The 22,122-nt window shown below is 39.7% G+C and overlaps 2 protein-coding genes across 2 annotated transcripts in view; one reads left to right on the top strand and one right to left on the bottom strand.

Annotated features, from left to right (window-relative positions):
• FBXL13 (F-box and leucine rich repeat protein 13) overlaps positions 1–22,122 on the top strand; it is a 223,426-nt gene that overhangs the window by 83,598 nt on the left and 117,706 nt on the right. The window lies entirely within an intron of this gene.
• The window catches only part of LRRC17 (leucine rich repeat containing 17), a 38,185-nt gene that overhangs the window by 2,235 nt on the left and 13,828 nt on the right, over positions 1–22,122 (bottom strand). The window contains exons 2-3 of the mRNA XM_004602129.2: positions 19,078–19,967; positions 8,087–8,242 (exon numbers count right to left, since the gene is read on the bottom strand). Of these exons, the coding sequence (XP_004602186.2) occupies positions 8,087–8,242; positions 19,078–19,834 (913 nt within the window). The 5' untranslated portion in view covers positions 19,835–19,967. The remainder of the gene's footprint in view (positions 1–8,086; positions 8,243–19,077; positions 19,968–22,122) is intronic.

Raw genomic sequence — 22,122 nt, 5'->3', positions numbered from 1 at the left:
CATACCAAAAAATCATGAATACATGATTCAAACTATAGTTTAAAAAAATCCAAAAGTCACGATTGAGCAAAATAATTCAAATGTAAATTGTTATGTATATACAAAAATGTGTCTGGTGATGGTTTCAGAGTTCTTTGTAGTATCAGTAAACTCTGACAGTGCCTAGAAAACATGCCTTACTCAATTTAGGAGAAGGGAATTGTATTCTAGTAGAGTCCAAAAGCAAAATATTTTTATCAAGATTTTGAAAACATCTGGATGTGTTTTGGACAGCTCTGGTAGTTATCAGCTTTGAAACCATATGGATTTAATTTTTCTGGAAGAGGAATATTTTTAAAATAATTATTAAACACATAACACAAAGAGACAACAAAAAGTACTTTTTCCACTCCAAGAATAAAACCATTTAAATCTACATTACCTTTATTTCAGACAATGTGGTGGTCTAGGATATTCCAGATACCTTAGCAATAACAGGTGAATCTGACTTCCAATATATATATATTTTCAAAATAATGTTTTTATTTTAAACGTTTTTCTCACTATTGATTTAAAATGCTTTTGTCAGGGTTTGGAGAAATAATAGAGTGGGCAGGGCACTTGCCTTGCATGCTGCTCTGAGTTAGATTTCTGACACCACATATGGGCTCCTGAACCTGTATGTGGTGATAACTAAGTGCAGAGCCAGGAGTAAGCCCTGAGCATTGGTGGACGTGGCCCCCAAACAAAACAAACAAACAAATAAAAAGTGGAATACTCTTGTCAGAGCATAAGAATTCTTATTTTGAATTTGGAAAATATGCTCTCATACCAGTACCATTAAAATTTTCCCATTATTTATTCTCAGACAAAATCCATGCTTCTTTCTGATATGAATTCTATTGGTGCAAAGTAAAGGTTTGTGGTGAAGATAGGTTGGGAGTTGGTGGTAGGGGAGGAACAAAAGGTCAAATCTTGTAAAGACAGCCCACACACAACCTCAAATGTATGATCATCTAATCTTTGATAAAGGAGCAAGAGATGTGAAGTGGAGCAAGGAAAGTCTCTTTAACAAATGGTGCTGGCACAACTGGACAATCACATGCAAAAAAAATGGGCTTAGAACTCGACCTGACACCATGCACAAAAGTCAGATCAAAATGGATTAAAGACCTCAACATCAGACCACAAACCATAAGGTACATTGAAGACAAGGTCGGCAAAACCCTCCAGGATATTGAAGATAAAGGTATCTTCAAAGATGACACGGAACTAAGCAATCTAGTAAAAACAGAGATCAACAAATGGGACTACATTAAACTAAAAAGCTTCTGCACCGCAAAAGATACAGTGACCAGAATACAAAGACTATCTACAGAATGGGAAAGGCTATTTACACAATACCCATCAGATAAGGGGTTGATATCAAGGGTATATAAAGCACTGGTTGAACTCTACAAGAAGAAAACATCCAACCCCATCAAAAAATGGGGCGAAGAAATGAACAGAAACTTTACCAAGGAAGAGATACGAATGGCCAAAAAGCACATGAAAAAGTGCTCTACATCACTAGTCGTCAGAGAGATGCAGATCAAAACAACCATGAGATACCACCTCACACCACAGAGACTAGCACACATCCAAAAGAACAAAAGCAACCGCTGTTGGAGAGGATGTGGGGAGAAAGGGACCCTTCTACACTGCTGGTGGGAATGCCGGCTAGTTCAGCCCTTTTGGAAAACAGTATGGACGATTCTCAAAAAACTAGAGGTTGAGCTCCCATTTGACCCAGCAATACCACTGCTGGGAATATATCCCAGAGAGGCAAAAAAGTATAGTCGAAGTGACATATGCACTTATATGTTCACCGCAGCACTGTTTACAATAGCCAGAATCTGGAAAAAACCCGAGTGCCCTAGAACAGATGACTGGTTGAAGAAACTCTGGTACATCTATACAATGGAATACTATGCAGCTGTTAGAAAAAATGAGGTCATGACGTTTACATATAAGTGGACCAACATGGAAAGTATCATGCTAAGCGAAATGAGTCAGAAAGAGAGAGACAGACATAGAAAGATTGCACTCATCTGTGGAATATAGAATAATAGACTATAAGACTAATGCCCAAGAATAGTAGAAATAAGTACCAGGAGATTGTTTCCATGGCTTGGAGGCTGGTCTCTCATTCTGGGTAACTCAGGGAAGGGACCACCAAGTAAAATGTGGTTGGAGGTCATGTGGGGGAAGGGTGAGACGGGCGGAATACAGACTAGAGACTGAACACAATGGCCACTCAACACCTCTATTGCAAACCACAACACCTAATCAGAGAGAGAGAACAAAAGGGAATTCCCTGCCATAGTGGCAGGGTGGGGTGGGGGGAGACGGGTCTGGGGAGGGGGGGAGGGATGTTGGGTTTATGGGTGGTGGAGAATGGGCACTGGTGAAGGGATGGGTTATTGAACTTTGTATGGGGGAAGCATGAGCACAAAGATATATGGATCTGTAACTGTACCCTCACGATGACTCTCTAATTAAAAATAAACTATTAATAAAAAAAAATCTTGTAAAGACAGGTCTGAGTATTCTGTATTTCTCTCCTATTTTCTATATCCTGGGAGCCAGTAATTTGACAATTTACTTTTAAAATAAAGTCAATCCTTCAGACTAAACATATATAAATAGCCTCTGATTTTATTGTATTTTATTTGAACGACACCTAGCTGTGCTCAGGCCTCACTACTCCTGGGTCTGTGCGCACAGGGACTCTTGACAGCACTTGGAGGGAACCATATGAACCCAGATCAGCCACATGCAAGGCAATTGCCTTACACAGTGTAGTATCTTTCCAGCCCCCCCCCCCAAAGCTTGGCATTTTGTTTGTTTTTTGGGTCACACCCAGTAGTGCGTGGAGTTTACGCCTGGCTCTGTCCTCAGGATCACTCCTGGTGGACTCGGGACCATATGGGGTGCCGGGAGTTGGGCCTGGGGTTGCCTGCATGCAAGGCAAGTGCCCTATCTGCTGTACTATTTTCCTGGCACTGTGGCTATCATTAGTTCTTAAATGAAACAAACCCGTTTTCCCTTTTCTACATTAATGTCTGACATCTGATGAGATCATTCTTCACACCTCCTAAATACTGGCAGTTCTTAACTGCATTTGTTTATTGAACAGTGCATGTCATTAAGTGTGTACTTTAGCAGAATTTCCTCTCAAAGGCACTGATAGAAAGCCTTTGTTTATTAAAACACTGTTAGGTTACTTTGACCTATTCAAGAGCTGAAAGCCTTTCTGGTTCCAGAAGCCATATTAAGAAAATAGTAGATTGTGTGCCAGTCTCTGTGGTATGAGAAACTTTGTAAATGTGTATGTCACTGTAATTCAATTAGAAAATTTAGAAAGAAAGAAAGGGAGGAAGGAAGGAAGGAAGAAAGAAAGAAAGAAAGAAAGAAAGAAAGAGAAAGAAAGAAAGAAAGAAAGAAAGAAAGAAAGAAAGAAAGAAAGAAAGAAAGAAAGAAAGAAAGAAAGAAAGAAAGAAAGAAAGAAAGACGGTTGGTATTTGTTAGATGCCCAGTACCTATTAATGTAGAAAATATTTACCTGGTACTAAATTGGACAAATATATATATGTATGCATATACATATATATGTATATTACTAAAATAAGTTTCATGCTAAGTTAAGTCAGTCAGGAGAGGAGCAGGTACTGAGTGATCTCTCTTATAAGATGGATATAAAAAAGACATAGTAAGAGAGCAACAAATGGCCAAAGGCAGTGTGGCTGGAGACAGTCCACAGATCTGAGTGGAGGGGGAGGCTGTGATGGGATGGGGTGAAGGTTGACGGGTCTTTGGGTCACGGAGAGAAGCAGGCACTGTGGTGCTGGGTGGATATGGTATTGGAAAGTAAGTAAGCACGAAATTATCATTAACAATATTGTAAACCATAGTACCTTAAATAAGAAGACATAATAAAAGGAAATTAAAACATATGGACATATATACTACAGCATATAACAGAACTCATGTTGTGTGTTAGCAAAGTAAACTAAAGGATAAACAAGGCTAAAAGTCCTTCAGGAGAACCCAAGGGTAGAAAAAGAATTATAGCAGTTATGGGAATTTAAATCCTGAAGGGAAATATCACTAGGAAGAAATTAACCCACTTTATGCTATTATTGATGTCTACATTGTCTTTTCTCATTTTTGTCTATTTTTTGTTTATGCATTTTAGTTCTAGTATACTTTAACATTACTGCTTTATTATTCATTACTTTGGTTACTAGATTAATAACAATTATATAATTATATTAGGTCATATGATAACTAGTATTTAGGTCTATTTTTAGAGAGCTCTAAAACTGGTTTGCGTGGATATATTTGTATGGATATATTTCCTTGGGTTGATAATGCAGGTTTTTGATGATACCTTCAGAAGAAAATAAACCTGCAACTTGGCGCATTTGTCTCGTAGATGTGTGCTTCTCATGAAGTACAAAAACAGTTTCTGGCCCCAGATTCTACAGCCTGTGGCTCAGCTTTGTGGACTGGCTATTAGTCACTAATCGGCACACTAAAATGATGATTGCTTCATTTGGAAAAGAGTATTTTTCTAGTATTCTTATATACAATGAAGTGAAAATTACTTTGACCAAACTATTTAAAGACATTCCAAAATTTACACCATTTGTATAGGTTAAGCTATGAAATTATATCATACTGCTAGTCTTTTTGAACATTTTTTAAAGCTAAGATTTAATTTAGCTAAAAGATGTTAGGAATAGTAAAATAGTAAAAAGATGTTAGGAATAGTAAAATAATAGTAAAATAGTAATATGTCTTTGTGGCTCTAAACATTCATTCTTAACCTTTACTTCTACAATACTAAAGTACTTGCTCTATTCTGGCAAGCCACCCATGGCATATTTGATATACCAAAAAAAAAAACCAAAAACAAAAACCAGTAACAAGTCTCACAATGGAGACGTTACTGGTGCCCACTGGAGCAAATTGATGAACAACAATGGGATGACAGTGCTACATGGTATAAAATTACCATTAAGAAAAGCAGAAGACAGTAGAGGGTAGGGGGTGGGGGCGGGAGGTATACTGGGGTTTTTGGTGGTGGAATATGGGCACTGGTGAAGGGATGGGTGTTTGAATGTTATATAACTGACATATAAACCTGAGAACTTTGTAACTTTCCACATGGTGATTTAATAAAAAGTTAAAAAAAATTAAAAAAAAGAAAAGCAGAAGAAGCAGTTGTCTTCAAAATATTTGTGATATTAACATTATGTTATTACTAGTAGCAGCATAGCACTGTTGTCCCATTGCTCATCAATTTGCTCGAGCAGGCACCAGTAACATCTCCATTGTGAGACTTGTTATTGTTTTTGGCATATCGAATATGCCCTGGGTAGCTTGCCAGGCTCTGCCGTGTGGGTGGGATACTCTCGGTAGCTTTCGGGGCTCTCCGAGAGGGACGGAGAAATTGAACCAGGGTTGGTCGAGTGCAAGGCAAATGCCTTATCTACTGTGCTATCGCTCCAGCCTTTTATTACTAGTATTACTAATAATTTTCATAAATAGGACTTTTAAATGGAAATAGCATTATGAAATCATATGTATTATGTTTGTTATAAATATGATCAGTAGGATAATAGTCTCAGTTATTTCCAAATCCATTGTGTTAATTTTCAATGTTTATTTTTACCTCTACAGAAAGAGGTTTTGCTTAGCAAATGATGAAGGGATTTGAAGTACAGAAAAGGAAATAGGTATTCACCTAGGATTAGACAAAACATGCTTGGCTCTGGTTGGAGCACATTTTATCTTAATTCATAAGCTTAGTGCTTAGCAAATTGTTCCAATTTACTTTAAAAAATTGCTAAAAACCTTACTTTGAACAAGTTGGGACATAATGAATAACAGAAAAAGCAAACTCTGAATTCCTTTTAATTTATTATTTATTTTTATTTTTTTATTAGCTAAAGCATTGTTTTCCCAGGGACTTTTTAAAAAATTCCCCTTTAGACATTACTATATGCTAGTTTCAAGATCCTGGCAGGATGCCAATTCTCAGCCTGAATTTTCAACTAAATAATTAGGAAAGTGAAATAGCAGCTCTGAACCTGCCCAGCCGGCTGGGGGAGCAGTGTCCTTACAGAGAAGATAGGACATCCCTGGGGGAAGGTAGGACAGCCTGTCAGTAAGATCACCTTCTGTGTCCTGAATGATGAGAGGAGGGAGACTGGCCCTGAGCATGGCCAGGTGCAAAACAGAGGGGCTTTTCTCTAGAGAGCCTTGGGAAAAGAACTGAGGAACAGAATTCCACAGCTGAGTCCTGGGGGGGGGGGGGCTGAGGGATGCTGGCAACAGCAGAGTCCAGACAGCAAGTGAAGAGCCAAGGAGCAGGAACTAAAGATGGAAACACCCCTCCCCCCAGCTGCTGTTGGTGTCAGAGGCATCTGATGTTTCCTATGACTGCCATCAAGATGTTTATCCAGGGTAGGGACTCACATCTTCACCTGCAACACCTGGGCACCCACATCTGGAATTTGATTGTGGAATGTATTGGGAAGTCAAGTGACTGAAAAATGTGGCCTCATCAGAGAGGTTCCTCTCTGCATCTGGCCTTGAGTTAACACAGCACATCTGCTCTATCCACACCAGGGCTGTTTGCTGGGATAATGTTCAAGCCCAAATAAATATACTCCAGGACACAACTGAAGTGTTAAAAACTAAAAAATAGACTACTTCAAGCATCAAAGGAAAAGCAAATTGCACATAAGGGAACTTTGTAAAATTATTCACGGACTTTTATATAGAAACCATTCAAGATGGAAGGAAATGACTTGAGATATTCCAGATTCTTTTTGTTGTTGTTGTTTTTTGGTTTTTGGGTCACACCCGGCATTGCACACAGGGGTTACTCCTGGCTCATGCACTCAGAAATCACTCTTGGTGGCGCTCAGGGACCATATGGGATGCTGGGAATTGAACCTGAGTCGGCCATGTGCAAGGCAAACACCCTACCCGCTGTACTATTGCTCCAGCCCCCAAGATATTCCAGAGTCTTAAGGAAAAGGATTTTCAATGAGAATATTCTATTTTGCTTGGTTATCATTTGGGGTAGAAGGAAGAATTAAAAAAGAGGTTTATATATTAAAAGAAATTATAGCAATTCAGTTCTATAGAACTGGTCTTCTGAAAGTTAAGGAGCTCATAAAATGAAAAGCAATTTCACCTTGAATCAGTAAGATACAAAACTTACACAATGGTGGGAACAAAGGATCCACTAAGATGAATATAAAACCAGAGGCCAGGGTAATAGTATATCGAATAGGGCACTTGCCATACTTGTGATCCAGGTTCAATCCTGGGCTTCCCAGATGGCCCTCCAAGCATTGCCAGAGTATTCCTGAGTGCAGAGCCAGGAGTAACCCCTGAACATTGCTGGGTGTGGTTTCCCCAGCAACAACAAAAACAACATTAACAATAATAAAAAATGAATGTAAGACCAATCTTACATTCTAGATGCATTTCTGTAAGAAGCCACTTTGGGTGCCAAAAAGGGTTAATAAGCTTGTGGCTTATTAGGTCTTACAATGAGTGTAAGACCTAATAAGCCACAAGCATAGACTTTACATACAATCCTCAGGACAATCTTCAAATTCTATTGAAGGAAAAACAAACAATTGGAGAAGAAATGGAAACATAATACAAAGGAATGATGTTAAAGCACCAGAGAAGAAAATACATGGAAAACTCAAGGGATGCTGACAAAAATAAGTTTTTAGTGCATGATTAACATATTGTGGATTGCTAGCCACAAATTCTTAATTTTTAAATGATTTATACAAAAATGTTTTTATTTGGACCAACTGAGCAACTGTTGCCTAGTAATAGCATTACATACAACAGGAAAACAACATTTTGGCAACTTTTATCCAATTCTAAACAACTAATTCAGACATCATGTTTAAATTCAGTATTTTAGAAAATTTCAGTCAAAAACCAATTTTATTTAATATAAAATTGCCTCGGAAGAAACTCAGAGAACATCTCCGGTCCATCCATAGGGCTATTGTGTAGAACTTACCTGGATCAATGTATTCAATGCCATTGCTGCTGAGATTTAGTTTTTTTAGCTCATAAACATCTTCAAACTCCTTGGGCCGAAGTTGATTAATTTTGTTGTATGCTAAGTCAAGTTTAACAATATCTGGAGGGATGTTTTTGGGAACTTTCTTCAGCTCTAAAAAAAATTAATAACATTCACGTTATTAATCTCTTCTCTTGGGACCCTCTGCGCCTAAAGACTTTGATTCCAGAGACCTTCTAACACATTTTGGCATCCAGCGCAGCTTCTTACAGCAATGCACTGGGACTGTGAGCTGGGCTACAACCCCATGCTTCCCGGGGATGGATCTTTCCTCTCCACCCAGTTTTTCTGCACGGAAAATGGCGGCGGCAGCAATATCCACGTGGTGAGAGCCATCTTCTAAGATGCCTAACCCAGAGGTATACGGTTTTTACACTTGGGCCTCCTAGGAAATCATGGGAAATGGGTGTAACCGGCACGCCCTAGGCCCAGATAAACCGGGAGCTGCTGAGAGTAAAACGGACCCTCTTCGCCTAAAGACTTTGATTCCAGAGACCTTCTAACACATTTTGTCATCCAGTGCAGTTTCTTACAGCAATGCACTGGGACTTTCAGATGGGCTATGCAGTTTCTGGCAGAATTTTCCCTGGACTTTATTCAGAATTCCAAAACCGCGTGGCCGCTGCTGCAGCTGCGCGACTTAACATCTCTTAATTGTCAGCAATGTGAAACGGTTCCTTTTTTACCAGGTCTGATTTTGCGGGGAAACTCCAAATAATAACAGTGAGTTTTTTGTTGAAATATTGAAGATAGTCAAAGTAGCAGCCATTTCTCTAGACTGAACTAAGCAACAGCCCCACGCCAGCCGAGAAGAGGAAATATCCCTTTTTCCCAGTTGTTTCCCATTTTTGGGGAGAAACGCGGTGTGGCGTCCACCATACTATGAGGCGCAGGAAGGGGGATGAGGGGGGAATAAAAAAGGAAAAGGAAAAGGAAAAATAGAAAAAAAAGAGTTATGTACTTGGAGCAGTGGGGCTACATATCTCTTCATTCTAAGCAATGGAAAACTAATTATCGAATGCTTCCTTGGTAGTAGGGCTGTCCTTGGGGGGGAACTCCAACAACAATAGTGAGTTTTGTGTTGAAATATGGAATGTAATCAAGGTAAAGAGAAAATGAAGTGAAATTCATCAGTTATGCAGTTGGGGGTGGGGGGTGTGGGAGGGAGGTATACTGGGATTTTTGGTGGTGGAATATGGGCACTGGTGAAGGGATGGGCGTTTGAATGTTGTATAGCTGAGACATAAGCCTGAGTACTTTGTAACTTTCCACATGGTGATTTAATAAAAAAACCCACAAAACTCTTCTCTTAACCCTGTTTTCTCTGACACTCATACCTGTGAGTGAAAAGTCAGCTTTTAGGGACCCTCTGCTCCTAAAGACTATGATCCGAGAGGTCTTCTAAACCATTTTGGCATCCAGAGCAGCTTCTTACAGAAGTGCATCTAGACTGTCAACTGAGCTAAAATATCAGAAATCCAAAACCGCGTGGCCCCAAGCTCATAGAGTCTTTATTCTCAGCAATTAAAAGAAATTATTAAATGATGTCTTTTCAGCAGGCCTGATTGTTGAGGGAAAATTCCAAACAATAATAGTGAGTTCTCTATTGAAATATTGGATATATTCAAAGTATAGAGAGAATAAAGTGAAGATCGTTAGCTACTTAGGTGAGGGGTGGGTGGGAGGGGGGTATATTGGGGTTCTTGGTGGGGGAACATGTGCACTGGTGAAGGGATGGGGGTTTAATCATTATATGACTGAGACTTAAACCTGAAAGCTTTGTATTTTTTTCACGGTGATTCAATAAAATAAAAATTAAAAAAATAAAAAAGAATGAAAATTCAGCTTTTAAAGGGAAAACATCTAAAACTCAGCCAGGCTAATGTATCATCCTTGGAAGAGCAACTATCACTTTTTGTGAGCTCAGAAGCACGTCAGAAAGGAGTGGCAGGAATTAAAGAGGACAGCGAGAAGGGCAGTTCTGTCGGCTCACTTAGCTGGGGTGGGCTGGAATGCAAGCCTAGCTGTCCCTTGGGGTCACCTGGGAGACTTTAGGAGAAAGTGGTGGAAATGAAATCAACAAATCTGTGTGTGTGTGTGTGTGTGTGTGAGAGAGAGAGAGAGAGAGAGAGAGAGAGAGAGAGAGAGAGAGAGAGAGAGAGAGTTCCTATTCTTTCCATTTTTTTCTATTCCTCTTGGAGTTTTTATTATTACTTTATGCTTCTGTGTGCCATCTTCATTTTGTCCCTCTGCTCAGGTTCCTCGTGCCCATGTGCCCATGAATAAGCTCAGATCTCACTACTCTAAGAAATAAATGAAAATCTCTCTCTCTCTCTCTCTCTTTTTTTTTTTTTTGCTTTTTGGGTCACACCTGGTGATGCACAGGGGTTACTCCTGGCTCTGCACTCAGCAATTACTCCTGGCAGTGCTCCAGGGGACCATATGGGATGCTGGGAATAGAACCCCAGTTGGCCAAGTGCAAGGTAAACGCCCTACCCGCTGTGCTATTGCTCTAGCCTGATAAACAAAAATCTCTTGACCTTGCTCACTTTCAAGTTGTTACCATATTTCTCTTTCCTTGGGAGCGGAAATTCAAGAGAGTAGCAATGACTTGTTGCCTCTGATTCCTTACCTTCCACTTACTCGAGAATCTTTAAGATTATACCCCATCACTTCCTGAATCTTCCTGGAGTACAGCAGACATTGGAATTCACAGGGGCAACAAGAACAAGAATATTGTTGCTGCCTTTACTACGAATAAAGGGAAAGTGTGAAAGAACCATCCGGATTGTTCTTCTCAGGCTAATAGGAAATCAAGGTTTATATAAATCATCTTTTAGTATTTATGTTTGTCGTTAAATCAGACTTCTAAAAATTAGACTGCTTAGCTTATATTTTATTCAGTACTTGTCCTTTTCATTTATAGTTAAAATATTCTAAGATGTTTTATATTTTCCACTATAAGTAGGACAAGGGAAGCCTGAAGAGACATATACTATTCCCATAAAAGAAAACTCTAAGCACAAATAAATGTCCAGATTAATTGAGAGCTGAGAAATAGCATGACTCAAAGGCTTTCTGAATTAATAAATAAATTGAACTAGGTACCATGAATTAAGTTTATGAAAGTTGATATTCATAATGCCCCTCTCAGTACAGAATACTTGAATTGCTAATAAAACTTTAGTATATTTTCCAAAAGTGGTACTATTTTTTAACCCATAATACACATTTACATGTGTATCTTTATTTTTTCCCCATAAAAACTCAGGTTTACTTTTTATCTAATAAATCTAATTAATATTAATAATATTAATAATATCTAATTAATACCCCAGAATCCAGGGTCTTCAATAGGTTGACTTACTAGTAATTACTTTGGTTAAATTTGCTTTCTCTTGATGAATTTTTCATTTCAGACTGTGGCCTGGTCTCCTACCCAGTTAGGGGCGATATTACTTTTAGCCTCTAATAAGGCTGTTCATTCTATTTGACCCAGACCAGCAATACCCTAACTAAAGAACTTAACTCCCCTGAGCACTATGTGAACAAGAAGATGGAGATCCTAGCAACAACTGCACAACCACAGAGGGAGTGGAAGACAGACAGAAGGAAAACCATGGACATACTGTGTTTGGGTATTGAGAATGGCTGTGGCATTGTCTCAGAATGCTTTACAAAATAACATAATAGAGTTTTATTTTACCCCTAGCCCCTAACACCCCACCTCTTCTCACTTCCTTCTTTGAATAACATTGGTCCAATTCAACTTCACCTCTTTTTCTGATCACCCGAACAGAGGTCTTGGTCTTCATGAGTCTGTTAAAACCTATGCCAATCAGATCAGTATTTCAGATGGCTTCTCAAGTTCTGGATGGCAGGATATTCCAGTTGCTCTTCAATGGTCCCCCCACCTGTCACTCTGAGTATAAGTCTAAATCCTAAGACTCTCTGAAGCCATTAGGAAGCTGGAGGTCATCCTGGTCCCCAGGAGCATCTTCTAACTTCTAGGAAGCAGCTTGTTTACCAGGAGTTGCTTGCTGAGCCCACATCTTCTAAGGCTGGACATAAGGGTGGATGACAGAGACCTCACAAGAACCATGGCAGGACACAGTCAATTTGGCTCACCACAAATAAATGGGTAGGAAAAATGTTTCTGAGAACACTCTGAAACCCACTTAAAGTTAAATGTGGTGGATCTGGGGGTGCTGGAGAAGACTGAATTGCTGAACCCACTTTGGCATTGTCAGCAGTAGCTCTGAGTAAAAATAGAATCCACAAGTAGTACCAGGTTTTGCAAACCAAAACCTTAACCAAATATGTCAGAGAAAAAAATGGAAAAAGTCTCTGAATTAAAAAAAGTTTTTTACTCTTTGTGTTGATGAGTAAAATAAAAAGAGTTGTTTATTTTTTTAATCTTATGCTCAAATGAGAATTTACAAATGTTGATGTAAAAGTATGCTTGTCTTTAATAAAGGTTATATAATTTTCTTCAACCAGAAGTCAGATTTGGTCAGTGTCCCCATTTCTAGACCAGGCACCACATGGTTATTTGCTGCTACCCAAAATTCTTGGTAAACCCTCTATAAATAACATATTTACTTGATTATCTCCCTTTCAAGGTTCCTCCCCCAACCAAACTTTGTTGATTTTGAGGAGGAAACTGGAAAAAGTTCTCAATGTAATTTCTGACATTTAGGTTCTTGTTAATAGTTCTGTCAGAAATGTCAGAAATATTCTGAAATCTTGGTAGAATTGGGAAAGAGACATGAATAACTCTGCTTATTGCATATATAAAAATTCTTAAGTATTGTTCAAACCAGTGGTTAAATTAACTTTGAAGGCAGCTGGGAGCAATTTTTCCTGCATAATCATCCACAGTCTTAATATTAGAAGTTAAGTGATTTCTTAAAAATAGTATATTAGGGGCTGGAGTGATAGCATAGCAGGTAGGGTGTTTGCCTAGCACGCGGCCAAGCCAGGTTCGATTCCCAGCATCCCATATGGTCCCCTGAGCACCAAAAGGGGTAATTCCTGAGTGCAGAGCCAGGACTGACCCCTGTGCATCGCCGGGTGTGACCCAAAAAGCAAAGAAATATATAGCATATTATTTTGTAAATGTGAAGTTAAAAAGGCATTTGAAAAACTTTTACTTTCTTGTATTTTTGGCAAGTCCATTGACCTCAATATGGCATAAACATGCCTTTCAACTAATTCACATTTATTCCCTTTGAAACACTAAGTTTTTCTGGCAAGCTGATCTGCCTATGAATAAAACTATTATTTCTTTTTCTTGATGTCAGATGTTTAAGGCAAAAAATAGTGGTCTTTGTGGTTTATGTGGTCAAACTGGCACATATTGAATTCCTTATTGAATCAGTGTCTGATTCATCATCTGTCAGCCATGCAAGTCACAACCCCTAGATCTATATAAGGATTTTCTGAGTATTTACATGTACATGTGTATTTTTAACAAGGCTCAGCACCCAGGAATTGCTTAGAATTCTTCTTAGTTAATAGGTGTACCCAGAGTCATGAAGGAAGTGACGTTATGTGGTGGTCAGTGGATCAGGAGCTGCCTGGATCTACCTTTGTTGACTCCAGAAGGACAATTTCTCTACTCTTCAGTGCCTTCATCTATAAAGTGAGGCTGATAATAGGGTCCTACTAAGGTTGTAAGAAGCAAATGACATCATGCATAGTAGCCACTGTCTTAGGGACACAGACCTAGTTCTGCTCTTGAAGGCATGTGTTAGATTTTAGATTCTACAAAGTGTCCCACATGTAGAACACAAGAGGATTTCTACACTCTGGCAAGAACCAGAATGAACATTCCTTTGAATTTGACATTTTAATCTATTTAGAGAATGGAATAAGGAAAACAACAATGTATTAAATTCAGATAGTCAGACTTGAATTCTAACCATGATTTCTAGCTTCTATGTAGTTTTCATAGTTGTTTAAGGGACTGGAGAGATAGTACAGTTGGTAAGATATTTGCCTTGCACATGCCCAACCTGGGTTTGACCCCTGGCACCCTATATGGTCCCCAGATCAATGCCAGGAGTGATTTCTGAGCACACAGTCAGGAGAAAGTCCTGAAAATAACCAGACATGCCCCCCAACTCCAAATAAAAGTTGCTTAAATTACTACATTTCAAGAGCAAAAGATTAATTAAAATAATCTAATTGTCACAAGACCTTGGATCATAGACTTGCAAAAGGAATTTTCTTTGGAAATAAGTAATATGAAAATATAAATAAAATGAAGTAGTTGTATATATTTATAAAATATTGAAATACAAATTTGGCCAGAGAGATAGGTTAATGGGTTGGGCATGTGCTTTGCATATAAGAAGCCTGGGTTCAATCCCTGATATCACATGGTTCCTGAGCATCACCAAGAGTGATCCCAGGAGTGACTCATGAGCAATGCCAGGTGTGTGCCAATGGAAGTGGGGGGTTCAGTTCTCAGTGCCTTACAGTCCCTTGAGCATCACAGGATACAGCCCTGGAGAATTCAAGTAATGCAGGCTGTGGTCCTAGAGGCTCCCAGCACTGATGATGTAGCCCAAATATGAGGTAGCCCAAATATCCTCAGCACTGCAAGTCCAAGCAGCATTTCATCTTCAGACCCTTGCATTGAATCACTGGTCCTACTGGCAAAGAATTGCTGTTGGGACCTCCAACACTGATTGGGACGGTCACTGTTTGGGAGGGTCCCTATCCTTGTTCCCTCTGAAAAAAGACAAATAGTCCTTACACTTATGATCTAAATAGCATAAGCTCTAATTTACAAAGTTATTAACTTGTATACAAATGATACAAGTTAATAACTTCATAAATTATGTTAATAAGAAGTTATTAACATTTAAAAAGAAATACATCATATGCTTCATTTATGTTGCTTTTCACTATGTGTATTTTTTGCACAGGGAAGTAAATTTATGGGGCATGTCTGGAGGTTACGTTTAAACAACAAGTGGAGGAAAGAAATGGGGCTGGAGCAATAGCACAGCGGGTAGGGCATTTGCCTTGCATGCAATCAACCCGGGTTCGATTCCCAGCATCCCATATGGTCCTCCGAGCATCTCCAGGAGTAATTCCTCAGTGCATGAGCCAGGAGTAACCCCTATGCATCGCTGGGTGTGACCCAAAAAGGCAAAAAAAGCAAGCAATTAATGCATCTATATTTTTATAACTTAATGTTTACCAAAAGAAAGGGAGACAAAAATATCATGGGAGAATGGCAAAGCATAAATAAGCTTCCTGGAGAGGGAAAGGCTTAAGTGTAGAGAAGTCATTAAAAAGAAAACCCAGAAAATTATTTCTAAACACATCATGTCTTTCTAAATGCCAGCACAGTCTTTTATTGGTGTAGGTCATGTTTTTCTCAGATATTAATGAATGCAACACTATCTACTTCTCTTTATCACTAGATGCAGTATTAATAAAATTTAGCTTGAGGGTAGACCTCAAGTTATTTTTATAATTCGTCTTAAAATTAGCTTTACATTCACTTTCTAATATATAATTCAAGATTTCAGTCCAACACCACAAAAGAAAATCCTAGGAAAATATGCTCTTAACTGTGAAACCCTCAGTATCTGAGGTAACAATATCAGGGACATGCCACCCACTCTGGCTACAGAGAAATGACATTGACTGACAGACTTTGTGGAATTCTTTCATGTTTCTGTGACTAACACAGCTCTTCTTGTATGAACACTGTCATATTTATTCCATCTGGCCAAAGGCTGAGGTTGACCAAGATTCAAATCTTAGCATTAGCTGCTTGCCTATGAGACCTCAGTAAGTGAGGAAACCCCCCGTGCCTCACTTTTCCTAGTCATAAGCAGGTGTCCCATCAGGCAATCCTTGCAACTTGTGGACAGCAAGTGTGTTGAGTGTCTGCAACAGAGTGGGTTCTCAATTAGCACTTTTTCTCAAGTTCAGAGGATCCCAGGTGGGCCTCTTCCACATTATAGATGCTGTTCCTATTACATTATCAAGTAATAAAAAGTTCTAGGGTGTAGTAGTAAGTAAACTTTGCCATGCCACCTGACTATGCTGTGATCTAGCCAGGTGCCTTCTTCCAGAGTAAGAGAAAGGGCCAAAGGATGGAGTACAACTTTTCTAGTGAGTGAACAAGTTTACTCTTGGCAATGTTGCTTGTTTCTTCAACACCCATAAATGTTTGCCTGCAGTTGACTTAAAGAAGACAAAGTCTCTGTGTTCCTTATTAATCTTGCATTTTTGCTCTTAAATCAAACAAAGCAAAACATTCCAAAACCAGTGGAAGAAATGACATGGTGTTCTGAGGAACCCTAGTTTGATGATGGGTGGCTTGTTACAAATTTTATGTATTATGCCATAAATGAACAGACATGGCCATACACTTTGTTATCTTAGAAAAGACTTAGAAAAACAATTTGCAGGCTATATTTTAAGAACATCTTTACTATCATATCAACAGTCATTACTAAAACCTCCCAGCTGGATTTTAACAGCAAACGAAACAAAACCAAAATCCAAACACAGAGCCAAACTATAAACTACACCAAACTACAAACTACACAAAACTACAAACTACACCAAACTACAAAGGCTCTAGCTAAAGAAGCAACCGCAACAATGAAAAACAAACAAACAAACAAACAAACAAACAAACAATCTACTGAATGGGAGAAGATATTTGCATAACATATAACTGATGAGGGGTTCATATTCAAAATGTATGAATAATTCTGTAAACCCCCTAATAACAAAAGCAATCGATGGGCAGAAGATTTGAACAAATACTTTTCTAATGAAGACACATGGATGGCTAATGGACACTGAAAAAGGCTCAAGTTCACTGGGTAGGGAAATGTAAATCAAAGCCACGGTGAGAAGTCACTGCACATCGAGGAAGATGGCCTGTATCTGAGACTGGCAACAGTACATGCTGGCAAGGGGATGGAGAAACAGGAACTCTTCACACTGTTGGTGGAAATGTGAATTGGTTTGGGCTCTATGGAAAATGCTAAGGAGATTCCTTAACGACAAAATAAATCAAAAGACCATATGGTTTTGCAATTTCTCTATAAGGGATTTATCAGAAGAAAATGAAAACATTAATTCAAGAAGCTACTTGCATCCCTGTGTTCAGTCACAATACCAGAGATATAATAACTGCTTAAAAATGCATTGACAATTGAGTAGATAGAAGTGTTGCATATATTCAATTGATACTCATCAACTATTATAAAAGGTTAAATCTTGTATTTTTTTTTGTGGTGACAATGAAACCTGAGGTAAGTATGCTTAACAGAAAAACTCAGAAAGTCAAATATAGCTCCCAGATGGTTTCTCTCATATGTGGGATATAAATAACCAAAGCAAAAATAAATACAACAAAAATAACTCATAGTCTGTGTGAAAATATTCTGATTACCATAGGGGAAAGGGAAGGGAAAAGGATGGGGAAAGAGTGGGGTCAGGGGCCAGTTTCTTAGTCCAATAGCTTCAGCACTTTGATGGTGGCTACAGTGAGGCATGTGCATACACTGAGCTGTGTAGCTATATGTCTGAAATTCTATAGTATGTCAAACCAGTTCTAAATAAACCTTTATTTAAACAGAATATCCCCCTCTGTTGTTTCATGCATTTCTCCTGTCTATGCAAATTCTGCACAGTACTAGCCCAAGATTGTGTGGAATATAAAATCACTAGTGTTTTCAGGAGGTAGCTAATCTTTAATCTCAGTTACTGAGTTAAATACCTTCATTTTGCTGCATACTGTATTTCTGTTTTGCTTCATTTTGTTTGTTTTGGGGCCACACCTGGCAGTGTTCAGGAGTTATTCCTGACTCTGCACTCAGGATTCACTCCTGGCAGTGCTCAGGGGGACTATATAGGATGTAGGGAATTAAACCTGGGTTAGCTGTGTGCAAGGCAAGCACATTATCCACTGGACTATTGCTCCAGTCCCTTCTTTGAATATTTTTGTGTCTTGTTTGCAGTAATATGGGAATAATGAAGATACAAGAGGATAGCAACCATTTGCTGAAGCATTAGGGTTGAATTATAAGAACAGTGTATACACTGTCATTCTGCCCCGTGGGCCTCCCTCTCACCTATTCTCACCTATTCACCTAAAACCACATGTGGTTTTCCTTGGATTCACCCTTTCCCCAAAGGAGACCTTCATGTTCTGACTGTGGTGTAAGAGATAGATTGCTGGGTTTGGTCGGCCAGTGATTATCATAGTTGCATGCTCTAGTCCCTGAACAGACTTAAACATACAGAAATCCGGATCTCACCCTCCCCAGAGATGATTGGGTTGTGTTTGGTCCACAACCACATGGGTTGCACTATTAGACACTGGGTTTTAAGATGATCTACATAAGGGAACTTTGAAAATGGAGGAGCTAGACAGTATTTGGACTTGTTTCCACCTACTGTTTACCTACCTACACAAATGACAGTGGCTTAATCATCTGCCACACAGGCAGAGGGGGAGTGGGAAGAGGGGTATGCTGGGTTTTTTGGTGGTGGAACATGTGCATTGGTGAAGGGATAGGTGTTTGAGCATAGTATGACTGAGACTCGATCCTAAAAGCCCTGTAACTGTTCTCACGGTGACTCAATTAAAATATAAATTAAAATAAATAAATAGAGATTTAAGAGTTCCTGATAGCCACAGCTTTTGATAAGCAAATGCTCACCTGTAAAGGTCCTTCTCCTAAGCACACTTTCCGCCTTCCTCAAATGCCCCTCAAATCACACATCATTCAGACAAATTTGGAGTAAATCCTACCATCATGGGGTAGAGGTTTCACTGGGTATAACTGGGCAAACGCTTCAGAGACACTATTCACGGAGGGATAGGGTTGAAAGAAGAGTTTCATTGTCCTTGAAAGAGAAACAGGAAAGAAATCACAAACCTTTCATTTTGCAATCCAGCGTTTGGATGGGATACACGTAATTGTGGCAAAGAGTTAAGTCCTCCACTGAAGGTCTTCCAGACACGAGGGACACGGGATCCGATGGCTCCTTTTCTTCTTCATTACATAACTCTTCAGACTTGACCTGTCGCAGTTTTTGATTTTTTAGTTCATGGGGACTTTCGCACTTGGCATAGTTGCCCAAGTTTCGGTTCCCTGGGACCTGCAACATGGAGATGAGCGATTCCATGTCACAGGTGCAGTGCCAGGGGTTGTCGTAGAGACGCAGGTAGCTCAGGAGTGGAGTCCAAATGAACACCTCCTCCGTCAAGACTTTGATCTGGTTGTGCTGCAGAAGGAGAGTGGTAAGTTTGTTTAAACCAGAGAAAGCCTCAGGCTCAATTTTGGAGATCTCATTCTGCTGCAGATCAAGGCTTTTCAGCTTTCTAAACACGGAAAACATGTTATTCTTCAGGATGCGGATCTTGTTTCTGGCTAACAGCATGTGCAGCAAATCCTGAGGCCAGCCAGGCAGCACGTACACTAGTTTTCTCTCTTGACAGTCTAAGTATTTTTCGTGAAGATACATGTACACCTCGCAGGGGAGACCTGGTGCATAGCGTTTGACGGGGTTGGAGCCTCGCCTTCCACCTGCCCGGCCATGGCCTGCTCGGCTTTTTGAACCCCCTGGGCTTGTTCTTCGGAGCTCAGCTGCTTTACAAAAGAAGAGCAGGATTATGATGGTAACCACGCGCATCCTGACATTCAGCTGGCCCCAATTACTTGCTGTGACAGATGGAACAATGAAAGTATTCCTTTGAAACCCGTCTCAGTAATCTTAACGAATGCGGTTCAGGAAAAATGGGACACAGCTGAGGTTCGAGGCGTCCCTACATTGCAAAGAAAAACAAATGAAAAAGGAAATTCAGACTATTTTGAACACTTATTGATTGATAACATCTTTTTACTTATTTTTAGCTAAGGCATGGCAGTTAATAAAGGCACATATAGAAGAAGGGTGATGGAAGGGGGTCTGAAACCTTTGGTGTGCCTGTTTTATTGGCTACATGCTTGGCTCCTGAGTTAGAATTTGGTTTGGGAGTCAAGCCTGGCATTGTTTAGGGGCTATTCTTGAATCTGTGCTCAGGAGTCACCCCTGAGTAATGCTTCGGGGACCCTATGTAGTACTGGGATTTGAACCAGGATTGGCTATGTGCAAAGCAAGCACCTTAACAATCTCTCCAGCTCCTGGGTACTGAGCTGGAATCAGACTGTCTTACTTGTTGAATAGCATAACCTGAGATTAGTTATTTTTACCTCATTTTTTACAGCACCTATAACATGGAACAATTGTGCAGTGGGTAGGACGTTTGCCTTACACACAGATGATCTATTTTATTCCTGGCACCACAGATGGTTCCCTGAGCCTGCCAGGATGATCCCTGAGCGCAAAGCCAGGGGTAAGCTCTGAACACCACCAAGTGTGGCCCCCAAACAAAACAAAAATGGAGTGTGGTTGGGAGGCAAAACAGATTCATGTGCAGTAGACACTTCACAATGTTGGGCCCGAGGGAAGTACTTATTCCATGTAAGTTAAGTACTTGTTAAGGCTTAGCCTTGTGGACATTGAAACCCATAGTTTATCATCACTTTGGACTTAAGAAATTAAAGCCCTTGGACTGTACGAACAATTGTAGGACTCTAATATCTATCTTTCTGAGCGGGTTTGTTCCATTTTTTATCAAATTGGTTGAATTCCCAGTCATCAAGCATGTCGAATGTGGGCTCCAGAAATGCTCAAGATTAACTTCACTGTCCTTGTTTCCTGCAATTCCACTGATAATGCTGTGCTGAGCCAGGTTCACTTGCATTCAGGGCTGCAGGACTTTCACATGCTTTTGCATGCTTACCTGGGTTTGCCCCCCACCCCCAGGACCTCCTTCGGTTGTGCTGTATGCCCAGGTGCTCACTTGAAGCCACAGTCTTCAGCGGCAGTGTTTGCTCACTAGGGCATCAGTGCAGCTGGCAACTGCTGGCAGCATCAGGCATCTCAAATTCCAGTGCTGCCAAGGTCTTGGCTGAAACAGTGCAACAGTGGGATCAAACTCATGGCCCCACGTTTGCAAGGTAAGTTCCGTCTACTGAGCTTTCTCCCTACTCTTCTTTCACTATACTGAGCTCAAATCTCACCGTTTCAGTGAAGTTTTCTCTGACTGCTCTACTTAATTTAATTTGGACTTAATTTAATTTAATTTATCCTATACTGCCTATTCCCTTGCTTTGTCTCTCCATATACCACAAATTTTAGTGAGATCATCCAATAGATGTCTTTCTCCCACTGACTTATTTCACATCACAGGATAACCTCCAATTCCAACACATTGCAATGAATTACATGATTTCATCTTGTCTTACTGCATAGTATTCCGTTGGCTTCTTTATCATTCATTTTTCACTGGACATCTGGGCTCTTTCTATACCTTGGCTGAGGACTGCAGGGGACATAGGTGTGCATGTATCTTTTAGAATTAATGTTTTTGAGTTTGGGGTGGGATTGGGGGGAGGGTAGATGCCAAGAAATGGAATCTCTGTATCATGTGGGAGCTCTATTCTTAATTTTTTTGCAGAATCTCCATACTGTTTTTTAAAGAGGTTTAGATTACAAAATTCAGATGAGTAAGCAGTGTGGGCAAGGAGGTAAGAATGAAGAGATAGACTAAAGGTGACATGGGGCAGTGGTGAAGAGTCTTGAGCCTTGTGGTGGTGGGACATGTTCAGTAACTGTATACATCAAAACCATAAATGTTAACACTTTTGTAACCAGGTTACTTAAACTATAATAACAAAAAAAATCAAATTGGACTTACTCCCACTTATTGACCACTCTACCCTCTTTCTTGTCTTATTTTTCCCCTGCAGAATTTATTCTCACAGTGGCTATTTTACTTCTTTTGTTTACCATCAGTTTCCCTTATCAGACACATAAACTCCATAAGGGTAGGGATTTAAGTTTTTCCTCTTTTTGTTGAGCTCGTTAGGGCTCAG

Source organism: Sorex araneus, chromosome 1, assembly GCF_027595985.1.
Source record: "Sorex araneus isolate mSorAra2 chromosome 1, mSorAra2.pri, whole genome shotgun sequence".
In the NCBI taxonomy this organism is placed as follows: Eukaryota; Metazoa; Chordata; class Mammalia; order Eulipotyphla; family Soricidae; genus Sorex; species Sorex araneus.
The sequence above is the reverse complement of the archived record's forward strand: the minus strand, read 5'-3'. Positions and strand labels throughout refer to the sequence as shown.